Source organism: Talpa occidentalis, unplaced genomic scaffold (assembly GCF_014898055.3).
Source record: "Talpa occidentalis isolate TD23 unplaced genomic scaffold, MPIMG_talOcc4v2.1, whole genome shotgun sequence".
Classification (NCBI taxonomy): Eukaryota; Metazoa; Chordata; class Mammalia; order Eulipotyphla; family Talpidae; genus Talpa; species Talpa occidentalis.
Window position 1 is genome coordinate 41,666,667 of NW_026555331.1, and position 17,039 is coordinate 41,683,705.

The 17,039-nt window shown below is 39.0% G+C and overlaps 1 protein-coding gene and 1 long non-coding RNA gene across 2 annotated transcripts in view; one reads left to right on the forward strand and one right to left on the reverse strand.

Annotated features, from left to right (window-relative positions):
• LOC119240234 (carbonic anhydrase 13) overlaps positions 1 to 3,178 on the reverse strand; it is a 28,737-nt gene extending 25,559 nt beyond the window's left edge. The window contains exon 1 of the mRNA XM_037504607.2: positions 3,106 to 3,178. Coding sequence (XP_037360504.1) covers positions 3,106 to 3,142 — 37 coding nt within the window. The 5' untranslated portion in view covers positions 3,143 to 3,178. The remainder of the gene's footprint in view (positions 1 to 3,105) is intronic.
• A 166-nt stretch (positions 3,179 to 3,344) lies between these two features.
• On the forward strand, positions 3,345 to 11,225 carry LOC119240244 (uncharacterized). Its single transcript, XR_005124119.2, has 3 exons — positions 3,345 to 3,418; positions 7,726 to 7,829; positions 10,324 to 11,225. It is a non-coding gene; the product is annotated as an uncharacterized LOC119240244 (long non-coding RNA).
• The last annotated feature ends 5,814 nt before the right edge of the window (positions 11,226 to 17,039 follow it).

The window sequence follows — 17,039 nt, forward strand, 5'->3', positions numbered from 1 at the left end:
TAGGATAATCCAAATACAATGGCTATCCCTTGTCAGAAAATGTAATGTTGTTGATTATCTGCAGTGGAACAGGTGGCAATTAATCTCTTCCTACAGTTTGGTAGGTCCTTCTTTACTTATTGTGCCAATGCTACATTTGAATTCCTACACAAGGAATAATTGTCATCCTGATCATCTATTGGAAAAGTCAAAATTGCATCAAGTTCCCAAACAGGATACATGTTTGATAATTGATGTGAACCAATAAACTGGTAATTCATTACTACATTTCTTTGGGTGACTCTATTCAAGTTTGCACTCTCAAAATCAACATCAAGGTTGTAGCTTCAATTAAGTGCCAAGACATTCTAAAAATGTGAGTCACTTTATAGGTTAGAGGCTCTTATTACCTCTACTATGCCTGCAATTTAAACAGCTACCACAAGGTAAGTAGAGCGTGGGGTCAATGGTTAAGTTTCACCCTACTTCACTAACCAACTAACTAGATTTCTCTAAAACTCAAGTACTTATTAAAATGACACAGTCTGACAATTGACTAAACATTTGTTATTAACATATCTCTTTAAAAGATAAAATTTTGAAAGAAAGTTCAAGAAAGACAACTATATTATCAGCAGCATCTATTATACTTCATTTTTGCAACAGAGAAAGCATAAATTCTTTCCCATTTGCATCATGTGACAACAAATCAAATAGCCATAGCATTAACACATGATCACAAGTTGAATTAAAACTAGTTCTCTCATGAGCTTGTTATTTTGGACTTAAAACAACTTAAATATCAGAAGTTCTTGCTTAAAACTAATTACAGAAAAAGGGATTACATTTCCTTTTTATTAAGTAGTTTCATTTACCTTTCTAGTACTTTTTGCATATAATCTAATTTTTTAGGTGAAAAACTTTTCTATTTCACTGCCACCAAGTAAGATTTAACCTAATGAGAACTAGACTTCAAATACGCAATGCATATGTCACAACATATTGTTGACTTCTTTACAATCAAGAGTTTCTTTCTCTTCCTAATCCTTTTTTTCACTTTTAAAAGCAGAACTATTTGTGTAAGCAGACATAAGCCTACATAATATAAAATATCACCACTTCATATCAAATGCTCAATATTATCTATTAACCACTACGGTAGGTTCATTTCTTGCCTCTCAGAGGCCTATCTTTCTTAAACTTCCCAACACGTTCAACTTTAAATCAATATAAACGTATTTCTCAAATAGAAATATATGATGGTTCTTGAGTGATTCACGAACTTGTGAATATCCATAGTGATATACAATTTTCAACAACTGTCGCATGCCCTAAGCTATAAAAACTAGACTATAAGAACTAAACTATAAAAACTAAACTTTATAATAGAATTATAAAAGGGCAGCAGAAGAGTTATACATGGATTATGAAGCCATCCTTCCAATGCTTCACCTCTTGATGTTCCATTTTATCATTTCTACTATTCCCAACTTTAGTTTTCTTTTATCTGCTCATTCACTACTTGTGTCAATGTTTAAGAGAAAAGAACAATAAAACTTGTCCAGTCAAGATACCACACATTTCCAGTAGTAATTTGCCCAAGTTGATCTACTTAAAGGTGTGGCCCTCAGAAAGTTATGGTATCTAAAAAAAGAGACTGCCCTACAATTCCCAGAAGAAAGACAAAATCACTCTTTGCTAATATCTTTTCTAAGATGAATTTTTTTTTAAGTTTCTGCAGATTAGCTTCATCAGAACCAATATTTTCTAACATATTAAAGAGTAGTCAATACTCATTCACGGAAAAGACTCTTCTTCCTAACCATAATGAAGGCACTGTTGGCACCCAGTAGCTATTAAATAAACAAACATAAATTGAAAATTAGCAAAATGTAAGATTATAAATACAAGTGTCAGTCAAAAATTTAGGTCTCAGTTCACCTAAATTATACCTTTCATTACTAAAATTATAAACTTCACCTGCTGCCATTTTTCAACTGGCAAGTTAATTAGAATTTCAAAAATGCTACTATTAGAATGAAAACTTTTTTTTCTTGGTGAAAACAGGCTACCTATAAAATGAAACTATCCAATACTGTTCAATAATATGCATGCTAATCCAATAATGTGCATGCATTATCCAGTGTTATGACTATTGTTGTTACTATTATTATTCTCAGATCTAATTTTGACAGTGATTCATTTTCTTTCTTGACTTTCTTGGTGACACTTTGCAATATTGCAAATAACGATTATTATTTTATTATATATAAAAAACAAGAAAAGCCATTTACCTTTGATAATTTAGGATATATGAGAAAAAAGTATGCGTCTTGCAATTATTGTCACCCCATCAATAGATAAATTTTTTGTCAATATGTTAAAATCTCAACAATCCTTTGCTAATCCTCAATTTCTGCAAGGGAGGGTGAAAAGAGAGGGAGAAAGAGTGGAGAGTTAGAGGTAACCCAAAGTAAACTTCATTTCCCAAAAAGAACCTAAGCCAACAGTAGTAATCAACTGTAAACTGCTGGGGGAATTTTTATAGTACAGTTATTAAGAAATGTGCAGTATTTTGGTTGCCAAGAAGAAATTAAATCTTTCGTGCAATTCAGTTATTAAGATTTTTAAATATATTTTCAAGGGTTTTCCATGATTTGTTTCCCCTAAGTGAATAATGAGCTTAAAAGACTGAAAGGAAACTTGTCCTCAATCCATTAAAGTATGTCATCAGACTTCTGAGCTCCATGCCTTTAATTGATAAGTAGTTGATATTAGAGAAAGTTCTCAGCTTTCCAAATGAAAATGAACGGGCAAATAAGAAGACTTGGGGGAGGGAGCCAGGGAATCTTAATAGGGCTAACTCACCGTCACTCGCCCCCACTGTCACCCGCACCATGAATACTCTCCAAAAGACACTTTCTCAACCTACACTAGGCTCAGCCTTCCCTTTGCTTCCTGCTTAGGCTTGGGGAGCACAGCTCAATTCAAAGAGGAACCGAAAAACTTTCTCGCCAAGTATGAGATCAGCAGTGTGCGGTCGGCTGGCTCCAGGGCATCGGACCGTCCCCCTCAATGGCCCACTGCCCAAAGTACCCCCATCCCGTGCAATCAGAAGACACTCACCGTTGTGTTCGTCGTATCCCCAGCTGAGTCGCGACATGGCCCCAGCGTGTGGAAGTCAGACGAAGATGTGGCAGGGCAGGAACCGGAGGGAGGGAGCGCGGCGGGCACGCCTGCGGGCGGGCGGGCTGGGGCGGGGACCGCGGTTTGCAACCCAGCAGAAGTGGGAGCCCCGGAACCCCGGGGGCAGGGCGTTCTCAGCTTTGTCCGCCAGGGGGCAGTGGCGCGAGAGGCCGTGGACCCTCGCCGTGGGCCGACGAGGCTGGGCTAAATCTGCGCTGTCCGTCCCTCTTTCTCTTCGTTTGAACTCAAGAAAGTAAGTGGGACCTTGCTAGGAAAGTAATGAGGGAGGGGGTAGGGAAAAAAGGAAACGGGGATTTCCAGAATTCTGGGAAGCAGTCACCCTGAAGGGGAAAAGCATTGCCCAAGAGCTGTGCTGGGGATAAATGAATCACCCAGGTCGATCTGGAAGCTGGGGAGCTGGTAGCAATGTGAAGGGGAGGGGCATGACTGGGTCTTGGTGGTGACTAATACAGGGCAAAGATGGCAAGGACAATAGCCAGAAAAATACTTTAGCTGCTGTTGATGAAAGACTCAGCGTTGTAGCTAAGATGTTCTCCCACGTTTTCCTATTCACAGTGCTCCTCTGAGGAGTTTACTGTTAAGTGTCCCATAGATAGTAGAAGAGGAAATGAGGTTAAACACAAGCTAAGTAACCCCAGCTCACACAGCTTAAAGGGGCGAGAGGTCCCTGTTCACGCCGGGATGCCGGCCAGCCGGAGTGTGGCTGTGCAGGGGAGGGTGCGGAGGGGCATTCATCCAGGTCCCTTCCTCTCGCTCGCGTCTGTGCGGGCCAGTGGCTGGGAGAGTGAGGGGCCCACGCCTGGTAATTGATGCTGGTCCCGAAATTCTGCCGCCCCTTTGGCGGCAGGGAGAACGGTGCTAAGGCCATCTTTTCCTGGATGCAGGGTGGCCTGGCTACCCTGGGTCTGAAAGTGGAACTGACAGCAGAGCCGCGGAATTCTTATCTTGAGTGATGGGTGTTGCAGACAGGGAGCGGAAACTAAAGAGAACTGTGTGATCTGCCCGGATTATAATTACTATTCCAGCTGCCTAAGGGTTTGAGCTAGGTCAATTTGAAACTTGAAATATCTGTGCAGTGTTATTTATGGACAAAGCAAGGCAAAGACTTCATAATGGATATTAAATCCCATAAAAGAGGTAAGAGTGACTGTTTAAATATCATTTTTCATTTTCGGTCATCATCCACACATCAGCTGCATAATGTGGTAATTGCAAGGCCCAGGAGGTACCGCTTTTGGTAACCACAGCGTTGTTGAGGGGCCACTAAGCATTGATTTAAATTCTTTTTTAGTCCTGATCTAATTGCCCTACAGTGAGGTTTGTATCACCTTCTGCTTCTGAAGTACTTAATGAAGTTAAAAGCAAAAGGAAAAAAAATGTTTTCATAGAGCATTAGTACAATAACCTTTATGTTGCTCTTGCATCTGGGGGAATGTCTGGGTTTTCTCTTCTATAGTTGCAGTCACAATTGGTTCATTTCAGCCAATATAATAGCTGTCTAAATCTTAACAATAGGTCTGATGTATATCCACTTTCATCATCACAGAAGACAATATACATATTTCTATTTAAATGCACACATATAATAAAGACATCCAAAATATAAAAAAAAAAAACCCTCTCAAAACTTGAAATCGGTCAAAAATCTTAACAGACCCTTCACCAAAGATGATAGACAGATTAAAGGTTAGCATATAAAAGATGTTGCACATTGTATGTCTTCAGGGAAACACAATCAAAACATATACAAATTGGTGAAAATCCAGAATACTAACATCAATGCTGGTGATGATGTGGAACGATCCTTACATTGCTGGTGGGAATGCAAAATGATATAGCATTTTAGAAGAGTTTGACAGTTGCTTACAAAATAGTAAACATACTCTAAACATACATTCCAGCTATCACATTTCTTGAAATTTATTTGCCCATCAGTTAAAAACATGTCTACACAAAAACCTGCACATGAATAGTATAGCAGTTTTATTTATAATTTCCAAAACATGGAAAATATCAAGATGTCCTTCAGTAGATAATGATAATTAAACTATCATACATCCAGACAACTGAATATTATTTAGTACTTAAAAGAAATGAGCTATCAAGACATGAAAAGACAAGGAGGAAACTTAAATGCACATTATTAAGTGAAATACAATGTGTGATCCCAGCTAAGCGACACTCTGGAAATGACAAAACTGTGGGGACAGTAAAAAGATCAGTGATAGGGGGTGGAGGAATAAAGAGGCACAGCAGAGAGGATTTTCTTTTAAGATTGATTTTTATTTACTTATGCATACAAGAACTGGGGTGTAGGCCAGAGGTTTGGGGGGTGAGAAGATTCACCAGAGAAAGACTGGGGAGCAGAGCAGGTGGCTCTACTGAAATACACTGCTGAGGGGATCAGCAGATGAGACAGGAGAGGTTTGCTGCGCCTGTGGGTTAGCTATCTGGCTGGGATCACTTGATAGCACTGAGACTTTAACCCCTGCGCCACCAGGGAGGCCCAGCACTGAGGATTTTTAGGGCAGTGAAAATACTCTGTATGATACTATCAGGATGGACTTATGCCATAATGCATTTGTCCAAATACACAGAATGTAAAACACCAAGAGTAAACTCTAAGGCAAACTGTGGACTTTGGGTGATTATGATGTGTCAATATAGGGTCATCACTGTAACAAATATACCTTCTGGTAGAGGGTATTGATAATAGGAGAGGCTACATATACGTGGAAATAGAGGGAATATGAGATTCTCTGTGCCTTTCTTTCAATTCTGCTGTGAAGCTAAAATTGATCTGGAACAATTAAGTCTTTGGAAAAATAAAATAATGCTTCAAAAAAGCTAATGGAGGGCCTACCTCGTGGCGCAAGGGGTTAAGACACAGCACTATGGGGCCTCCCCGGTGGCGCAGCGGTTGAGCGCTGGGTTGCGAAGTTGCCCGCGGCCTCTGCGGAGCCGGTTCGATCCCCGGCTGCTCCCCGGCCACCGGAGGAGGGTCCCACATGGTGCGCAGACCTCTCCTGCCGCCCACTGCTCCCCTCAGCAGTGTACTTCGGTCCTTCTGCCTGCTCTGCTCCCCGCTCTGGCTCTGGTGAATTCTCTCACCCTTCCGCGCTTCTGACTGTGCCCAGTGCATGTATAAACCAACCAACCAAACAAACAAACAAATAAATAAATAAAACATGCCTCTATTAAAAAAAAAAAAAAAAAAAGAGACACAGCACTATGAAGCAGTGTTCAGCAGCTACTGCAGAGCAAATTTGATCCCCAGCCAGGGAGGTGACCCACAGGGCGCAGCAGACCTCTCCTGTCGTGCCCTGGTACGCCCCTCAGCAGTGTATTTCAGTAGATCTACCTGTTCTGTTCCCCACTCTGTCTCTGGTGAATACTCTCACCCCCCACACCTCTGGCCTGAACCTCAGCTCTTATATACATAAATAAATCTTTAAATAAAAAGCTAACAGAATCATTAAAGTACACCCACAAACATACACACACCACATATAGGAGGTAGCTTGCAGGAGGTCACCCCGCCAAATTTAAGACAGTTTGGATACAAAAAAAAAAAAATGACAGTAATAGGTTAAAACCTCATCCAAAATACCCAAGAGGAGCGAGAAAGACAATGAATGACTTCTTTATGAGAGAATGCCAGCTATTAAGTACAGATGAAATGAGATAAGATGAAATGGTCATGGTGCTAAAACTTCAGGGTAAAAGGTTATTATTAAATAGGATATTTGCAAAGTTAAGGATTGAGAGACAAAAAATACAAATAAATAAATGCAAAGTGTGACCTCAATTGAACCCAAGATTGAAAAAAATCATTATTGTAGATGCTTTGGGGACTGTGGGGAAGTGTAAACATGGACAGCAAATAGGTGGTAGTGAATTGATATAAGTTTTTATAGGTGTAATGATTGTCCTGGGAACACTTGGGGAGAGAAATGCTAAAGTCATAGGGCTGAAGCATCTTGCAATTGACTTTCAATGTCTTAGTCGATAATTGGTGAATCTAGTTGAAGGGTGTTTGGATGTTTATGATATTATTGTTCTGATATTTCTGCAGGTTTTAGATTTTTTTCAAAACAAGATTGGGAGTTCAAAGTTTTTCTACTTCCTCAAATCAATAAACCCATTAACTTGCTAAGTAACCATTCGTAACTGTATGTACATTTTCTCCTAAACAAAGGGCCTCTGTCTCTAGGTTCACAATCATCAAGTATAAACAGGACTAATGCTGACCAAAGAACCCAAGAAATCTGACCTAGGATCTGGTCATCAGCTCTACTCCAGCCTAGAACCAATTTAATCCAGTTCAAGCCTCTTTGCAACAAAGCATGCTTAAAATAGTCAGCTCTCCTCTTCAGAGCGTCAGACACTGTATGTTATGAGCAACAAATGCAAATTATGACTCTTGCTATAAAAAGCATTTAATTGTGTATTAGCAGATTATGAAAATATCAAAGTATGAATTAATGTTGTTTTATTGGAGTATGAACACAGATTCTCTGAGATACATATTTTTCCCAGGACTCTTTACAGAAACCCGAAATGTGAACCTATCTGGCTATTTTCACTTGACTTTAACCTACCAGGAAGCTGAAATGAGCAATGTTCCTCAGTTAACAAGAGAGGTAAGCCACACAGTTGGGGACTTAGCCCCAATCTGCAGAGTCCCAAGTCCAAGGTGCTCTCTAGTCTGTGCCCATTTCCTTCATTTGTCAAGTCCTGTGATTTGAGCAGTTAGGACTTATTAACCACAGGAATGTCTTATCATTTGATATCTGGTGCAGAGTGTTGATTTATGGAGCTTTTATTACACCCATCCCTAAGGTTATCCTAAGGTAAAGATTGCATAATGCAGTCACCCAAAGAGATTGCTGTAAGGCTCAAAGGGGCTAGAGGACTTGTTATAATGTTTTAGGATTCATGCCAGAAAGAGAATTCTCATACCAGAACTGAAAAGGTAACTTTAATGAATCATTTATCAGATCACTTCTCAGATTATTACTTTCTGAAACTAGAGCCAGACTTTTTGTCCTTTATTGTCAGATGAGAACACATTGCTACAAACCTACATTCTACATTTCTTGTTTTGTTTATTCTCAGCCATTTTCTAATAAATATCTATCCACACCCTATTTTATAGTATTTCATATCTCATTTGAGCCTATCACAAAAGTAAATAAAGTTTGAAAGAGAAAAGGATAGAGCTAAGATTATTTAAAGTGAAATGAGGTTGTACAGACATCAGATGAATGTTGGCCTGATAATTCAGGCCAAATTTTGGCCTGATAATTCGGGCCAAAAAAAATCAGTTGTCAAAGAATTAATAGTTACTTGGTTTGGAATTCTTAAGTCAATGTTACTCTATGGCAGTCAACTCTTGGAATATAGTGACAAAGAATAGGGGCTAACAGGCAATTTTCTTATCAGCACATTTAAGGTTGTTTTCTCTAGGAAGGAACAGTCTGTTGTATCAAGGGCAATACCGATACCCCATCTTACCACCAAGTAAGGCTTGAGGTCCCCTCACTCCAAGAAGTTTCCCACCTGGATCCCACCATTTTCCCATTTAAGTCTTGATACACTATCCTTATGGAACTAGCAAAACCTCCCACTCCCACAGCACATAGCATTATGTACCTTATTACCTACATGACCAGCTCAACTCCTGCACCTCTGCCAGCAGCATACAAATATATTTTAGAAAATTTTTTTTTCTTTAGGGGAAAATCCCTGTCTAAACATCCATGCATTTGCCATCCATTCATCCTCTCTGGTTCCTTGGGTTCTTACTTCTCTATCCAATTGTATGAATGAAGTTTCTTCAGAGAGAACAAAACTACATATTGTGTGTATGTGCGTACACACACACGCACACATGCTCACATGCACATACAATTATAAAGATATCTATTAAAATAATTGGATTATTTTTAATTAGAGGGGCTGGCAAGTCTCATAATCTGAGTATAAGTTGATAAACTGGAGATTGAAGATCCAATGTAGTTCCAATCTGAAGACCTGAAGGCTCAAGATCCAAGAAGACCCAGGGTTTTAGTTTCAGTGTGAGGGCAGAAAAAATAATGTTCCAGTTCAAAGGCAGCCATGCAGGAGAAATACTCTCTTATCCTGTAAAGGGTTATCCTTTTTATTCTATTCGGGTCTTCAATTGATTGAATGTGGCCCACTACATTAAAGGGGGCAATCTGCTTTACTCAGTCTACTGAACTGAATGTTAATTTCATTCAAAAATGCCCTTACAGAAACACCCAAGATACTGTTTAACACAATTTCTGGGCATCCCGTGTTCCAGTCAAATTAACACATAAAATCACACTAAATTTTAAAATTTGGGGAATGGGTACTTTCAGGTAGCCTGTCTCTCATCTCTGCACTCTCTTCCTAAATACCTCGATCAATTTCTATGGATGTCTTCTACCTACCTTACACATTCACACTAGCACCATCCCAGAGAAACAGTGAGTCATGAATGTAAGCCATACATGTAGCTTTAAATTTTTAGGTAGTTACATTTTTTAAAGTAAAAATAGTGAACCTTGTTTTAATTGTACATTTTATTTTTTTAAAGATTTATTTATTTATGCATACAAGAGCTAGGGTACAAGCCAGAGATACAGGGGGTGAGAGGATTCACCAGAGACAGAATGGGGAACAGAACAGGCAGATACACTGAATGAAGTACACTGCTGAGAGAAGCAATGGGCGAGTCAGGAGAGGTCTGCCTTGCCATGTGGGCTGCTCCCTGGCTGACTGGGGATTCAACTCATGCTGCAGAGGCTGTGGATTGCTTCATAGTGTGGTGTTTAACCCCTTGCACCACCAGGGAGGCCCTAATTGTATGTTTTATCTAACCTGATATATCCAAGAATTGTTTCAAACTGAATCAATATAAAAATATTAATGAATGCACCAGTTATCAATTTATTATCTCTCAGCTCTAAACTTATCATGCATGACCTGCTTATGATAATGGAACTTTATGAATTTCTTCTTTGCAGCAAGCATGTTAACTTTTTTTCAATAGAGAGACATTGCAGGATGGGGGACTGGTTTTCTGGTTCTGCTGTAATGCATTTTTTGTTTTCTTCTTGGTATTATTAGCAGGAGTGTGTGGGTGGACATGCAAGGACACGCTGACCCCGCCTCACACCAAGAATGTGCAATGCCTCTGCAAGCTTACTGCCCCTGCCTCAGTTGAGTGACCATCTTGCTGCGCCTCCTGAAGGAGATACCACTCACCTCAATGTTCATGGCACCCTGCTGGTAAATGATGCCCTAAAACCATCTGTACATCTATCACCAACAGCTTCATGAAGCTTGCACCATGGATGGTGTTTCCCATGGCCCTCCTGACCAAAATGGGTCATGCATCACTGTCCTCCTGCCAGAGAATTGGTTCCCGATACTTTGAGTCGTCTGCACACCTACATGCCAGATTTAGTTCATCAGCACCCTGGAGGGATCTTTCCTGCTTGCCTGGCAACTGTGGGTCAGCGTCCTCCTGGGCTACCTAGTGAACTTTTCTGCCATTTAGTGGGGCTGTATCCACACCTCTGGTTATCAAATCCTAGCCTTAGAGTGGAGGCCAAGTTCAATGTTTGCCTTCCTTAGAAACTCCTTTAGCCTCAGGATAGTCTTTGAGTTCTCTTTTTATATCTTTATAGTTGCTCCCCATTGTTATTAATAATTCTTTTATAACGAATTTCCCTTTTCAAATTGGGTGAGCGCTGTCTCCTGGTTGGACCTTAACTAATGCAATCATTAACAAGCTTTTTTTTTTCTCACTAAGTCTTCTAAATGTGGGGCGTATTTTAGTATTTTACTCTTACATAATATCTCAATTCAGCCTACCCCTACCACAAGTGATTGACAGGCATATGTGTGTCTTGCAGCTACTATACTGGGCAGCACAGCTATCAATCCACTGCTTCAACTGAAGGTGACTGAAATGGAGTTATGTATTTCCTTCCCAATCCATCTTCCTCACTAAAATTTTCTCACATATCAATATCACAATAAATATCTCTTAAATGGCACCATCTTCCATCCTGCTACAAAACTTAAAATCATGCTGATTCTAGCTTCTTCCCTCATCTGTAAATTTTGTCTATTTTGACTAGAGAAAGTCAGTATCACAAAAAAGAAAACTAATGAAAAATAAAACAAAATTCAAAAGATGTATTATTTTTCTAAGGTCTTTAGGTTGTTTCTTCCTGATCAAAATTTCCGGTTCTGATAAAGTAGCAACACTATATACTAATTACGAGTGGTGAAGCAGACATGCTCATACACCATTTGCCTAACATATGAACTTTCTGGAAACAATTTTGTAATTTAAATCAGTATTTTAAGTGTTCACAATCTTAGATCTTATGCCTAGGATGTTCCCTAAGAATTATTGGGAGATTTTCTCAAAGATTTACTACAAAAATGTTCATAAGAGTCTATAACAAAAAAATCTAGAAACATGTTAATGATAAGACGAGCGCTATAGTAACTTGCATATCGAGAGGATGCAATTTTAGAAAGACATTAAATGTCATATAATAAAATTGATAACAATTACATATATTTAGAGTATAAATTACAGCAATGTATCTAGAGAGAAATTTCAATTTCTAATAAACAATATAATGCATATGCTTAGGGAAAAGGTTTCATTTTCTTCTTTCTTTTTTTTAAAGATTTATTTATTTATGCATACAAGAGCTGGGGTATAGGCCAGAGGTGTGAGGGGTGAGAGGACTCACCAGACAGAGTGGGGAACAGAACAGGCAGATTAACCGAAGTACACTGCTGAGGGGAGCAGCGGGCGAGACAGAAGAGGTCTGCCACGCCATGTGGGTTGCTCCCTGGTTGGCCGGGAATCAAACTCATACTGCAGTGGCTGTGGATTGCTTCATAGGTTGCATGTCAACCCCTGCGCCACCAGGGAGGCCCCAGGAAAAAGGGCTTCAAATAAATGTACTTATAAAAAGCTGATTGGAAGATTTTATTCATTTGTTCAAAAAATATTTTTGTGTCAGAGAGTGTTTATGCACAGGGGATATAGCACCTGCACTAGCCAACTTCCAAGGTAGTTTTCAAAGTTCTTTACCTCCTGATATTCAACTCCATGTGTACTTACCTTCCTTACCGAATGGGATTGGCATGTGTGATTAACAAAGTACAGTGGAAGCATTGGTGTGTGATTTCTGAGTGCCGGTCATAAAGTACATTGCCGTTTCTCCCTTGCTCTCTTGGATCCCTCAGTCTTGGAGAAGCCACCTCGCACACCATGTGGAGAGATCCTCCTGGAGGGGACTTGGAGCATCCTGGCAATAGCCAGCACTGGTTTGCAGTTCCATGAGTGAGCTGCTTGCCGGCAGATTCCCCAGCCCCAGTCAAACGTTCAAATGACTGCTGTCCTGGCCAACATCTAACCGAAACCTCCTGAAAGGCCCCCAGCCAGCAATCATGCCAGGCCCCTTATAATTCCACACCCCTGAAATTATCATGAGATAATAAATGATGGCTGTTGTTTTGAGCCACTAAATGATAATGTCTTCACACAGCATTAAAAAACTAACATAGCAGCAAACAAGATCATATTTTTAAAAAAGCTCTGCTTTTATGAAGCTTATGTCCTAGCAGGAAGGGACAGTTATTAGACAAAATAAACTATGTGATGTGCGATATGGTGATCAGAGAAGGTGGGTAAGGATATAGGAGGACTGACAATTAAACAAAGGCCTCATTGAAAAGATGTCATTGTAGAGAAAACCTGAAAAGATGTGAGGGCTACTTAGGGGAGAATGCTCCAGCCAGCAGGATGGAGAAGCAGGAGCACAACTGGCCTGACAAAAACACAGAAAGAAAACAGCAGAGGGCTAAGGGGAGGGGTCACATAGGGCTTTGCAGGCCTTTGTAAGTTACTTTGGCTTTCATTTTGAGTGATGTGGGGGCACTGGAGAGTTCTGAGTTTAAAAGTGGCATGACCTGATCAACATTTTAGCTATATCCTTGTGGCTGCTGGTTTGGATGGAGATTGAAGTCAGGGAACCACTTAGGAAGCTATTACAATAATTCAATGAGAGAAAGAATGGTGAGTTAGAGCTAATAATTGTTGGTTGTATGTTTTCTTCTTTATACCTTGGCTAATTTTCCAAATTTCTACAATGACTCTTTATGAATTTTCTAATCCAAAAAGAAACAAAAAGTTTAAAAGGAGTCAGATGTTTCTCATTTTCAGTATTTTATTGTATTTATCATGATATAGATGCCCATGATATTCTTAGCAGGATTTCAGCACAACAGAGTTGCTATAAAACAATACAAAGAGAACAGAATCAAAAACTGTCTACTTTACTTAAGTCTGTGTAAACTAAACATAACAATTTCAACTGACAAGCTAAATCATTATTGAGATTTCACAGCTTGAGTGTTTACATTATCAACTAAACTTGATAATTACAAAGTAAGCATCCTTCCATTTTTTTTTTGCATTAAGCACTACAAAATTTGCAGTGTCAAATTGAAATTTAATAGCACTTTTCTGCCTTTGCCAATTTTCTGTTTTAAACATGCACCTGCTAAATATTTCATGGTTTTCATTTTTAAACATTGTTTGCATTGTAACTAAACATCATTTAAAAAATGTGAAAGAACTTCAAATACCCTTTGAATGTTTTTATTGTCTCATGATATGTATTTGACCATTGTTAACTTTCAAATATTTCATACTGCAAAACCTCCTTTGTGACTATAATTAGTTCAGGTTCAGGAATTCTGGGCATTTGGCCAGGAGATTACTCTGGATAAGATCTGTTTAATTAAATTAAAAATATTTTTGTTGAATGTCTATCATTTCCAAGGAACAGTGCTATAAGAAGATAGCAAAAAGTGTTCTAGGTATTTTTAAGTCATGCTAAAGACAAAGTAGCTTTATAATAATTTTCAGAGTACTGGTTCCAATCCCTTGCCTATTTTCAAAACTTCAGGGAATTTTATTTCATTTAGCACACATGTATGCCATTAACTTCCATGCACTGGAAATATAGAATCTTAGATGAGGACACAAAGGTGATTGAGAAACAGGCCTGACCCCTGAAGAATGTATGGATTGACTGAGAAGCAAACATGCACACAAGTAATATGGTATTTGTACGACAGAAAATACAGAGTGAAAAGCCAAAGCCTATAACCCACCTCCTATGGAAGTGAGTCATAGTCCTTCATTACAAAGGGTTAATCATCTCTTCTTATACACTGGTTTTTACCCTCCAGGTATTTCCAAGAATTTGACCTAGATGGAAAGGTGGAAGATCCTGTCTGTTTTGTTCTACTTTAGTACTTAGAATATGTTACAGGTGTTTATTCTGAGTCTAAAAAATAAATGCTATGCCACTGATAGTTTAATGAAAAGGAAAGACACCCATTTCCATAATTAATTATGAAATTTTTATGATCCAATTTGGCTCTAATTTGTCTGGTGTTGGGGTGAGGGAATTGTTTGCTGCCCTGGAGAATAAATTTCCAAAGTCTACTATCTGCTTGTTTCCCTGCCACCTTTCCCTCCCATTCCATCTTTCCTCAGTGCCCTTCCTTCCTACTGCTCTTCCCTCCTTCCTTCCCTCCCTTCCTTCTAAGTGAGACGTTAGATCTTAATAGGGGGGAGAGAAGTGACAACAACCTAAGGAAGGTCAGAGCCTGAAAGATATAAGGAAAACATCTGCACAGGTGCCTGTAGCCTGAGTGGATGATGTGCACCCAATGGTGGTGAGGGGGGCAACTGCATGAGGTAGGGTTAGGGAGGTGGAAACAGTGAAAGTAGGTTGGTTATAAACAGGAAGGTAAATCAAATGAATATATATATATATATATATATATATTTAAAACAATGGGAAACAGCTTTCTCACTGATGGAGAAGCAAATTATAAATCAGGAAAGACAAAATGAAAATAAATCCTATGGTACTTAGTTGGGGTGGAGATATTGACATGGACTCACCGTTTGTATTTATAGGAATAAATTCAATTGGTCAGATGTATGAATCGATACTGATAGGTAGATATTGTATACATACATGTACAGACATGTATTTCTTGCCTAGTTCTGCCCACTTTAGAAGGCCTATGAACATCAGTATCCTATATCTTGGTTTCTAAATTCATTCTCTATTAAAAAGAACCAAGGTTCCATGGAGAAATGACTGATTCTAGGACCAAGGAAGCATAGAAATCTTGAGAAGTGGTTGGATAGAAAGGAGTAGTGTTAAGATATATTCAGGTACAAGTGATTTAAACAACAAACAAATAAAAAACCAAGACAGAGTAAGCCAAAAAAAAAAAAAAAAAAAAAAGCAACATTTTAGTGCAGGTAACAAGAAGTTCAAGAATGGATCTTTCTTCCATCTATGGCTAAATCCAAGGACTCAAATGATATCATCAGGGTCTTGTGTTCCATTATTCAGTGTTCTCTCTCTCTCTCTCTCTCTCTCTCTCTCTCTCTCTCTGTGTGTGTGTGTGTGTGTGTGTGTGTGTGTGACTCTCACAGTAGTCAGGGTTCTTGCAATTTTCTGGAGGAGATGGCTACTAGTAGCATCAATTTCATATCCCAGTACAAATGCAAGAGACAGCATTCTCTAATTTGAAAATCTTTATAGGAAACTATTATCAGCTGTTATCAGCTCAACTAGGACTACGCAATAAGCTCCCCACAAAGAGGGTTCCCCATAATAGGATGCTGAGCCCATAATGAAGAAGGTCTATATTCTCTGAATGAGAAAAGGATTAAAGAAATGAACTTTTCCATGGTCACATTTTTTGTTGGTGGCAAAGGTAAAATAGAAATCCATTCCTCCTTTCTCATACCTCATTTAATGAACAGCGGCTCCTCATGCTTTTATAATCACGCTATTTCCTCGGTGTATGTTTACCATTTCAAAAAAAACAAAACAAAACACTAGGCCCAGAACTTGGGCCTCCCCAGTGGTGCAGGGGGTTGAACGCAGCACTGTGAAACTGTCCACAGCCTCTGCAGCGTGGGTTCGTTCAATCCCCCGCCAGCCAGGGAGAAACCCACAGGACGCAGCAGACCTCTCCTGTCCTCCCGCTGCTCCACTCAGTATTTTCGGTCCATCTGCCTGTTCTGCTGCCGGCTCTGTTTCTGGGGAATCCTCTCACCTTCCCACACCTCTGCCCTGTACCCCAGTTCTTGTGTACATAAATAAATAAATCTTTTAAAGAAAAAAAACTAGACCCAGGAACTTTTTCATAAGTACTCTGATATCATTCCATCAATTTCTTTGTCATTGACATATACATCAATAGTTTCAATTCTAGGAACCATAATTACACTTACCTGATTTGCTTCAGTATTCAGGGATAATTCTGACAAAAGAACGTAATGATTTTCTGATTTTCTGTAACTTTGGTTTGGTTTTGGTTTTCCCCTCACAACATTATGTGTATTTACACCAGTATTTTAAGGTGTTTTTAGAAAGTTATTCTTTCGAATGAATATAAAGTTTGAATATTCATTCATTGACGGGTAATTGTTTCTCTTAAAAATTTTCCTAATTTTTTGTGATGAATAAAAACTTAATAAAATGACTTACTGTTAAATTGGTTCATTTTTCTACAATCCAGCAAGTGGCTGATTTATCAGAAAGACAACTGGAGAACAGGCCAATCTACATGGATTCTAGTTTGACTTTTTTTGTTGCTATGTGCAATAGACTTATATTCTGAACCTTAGTGGTATCCTCACTTGCAAAAGAGGTAGTGGTATTATGACTTTATGTACATATTTAAAACAGACTGCAAGTTAAATTTTT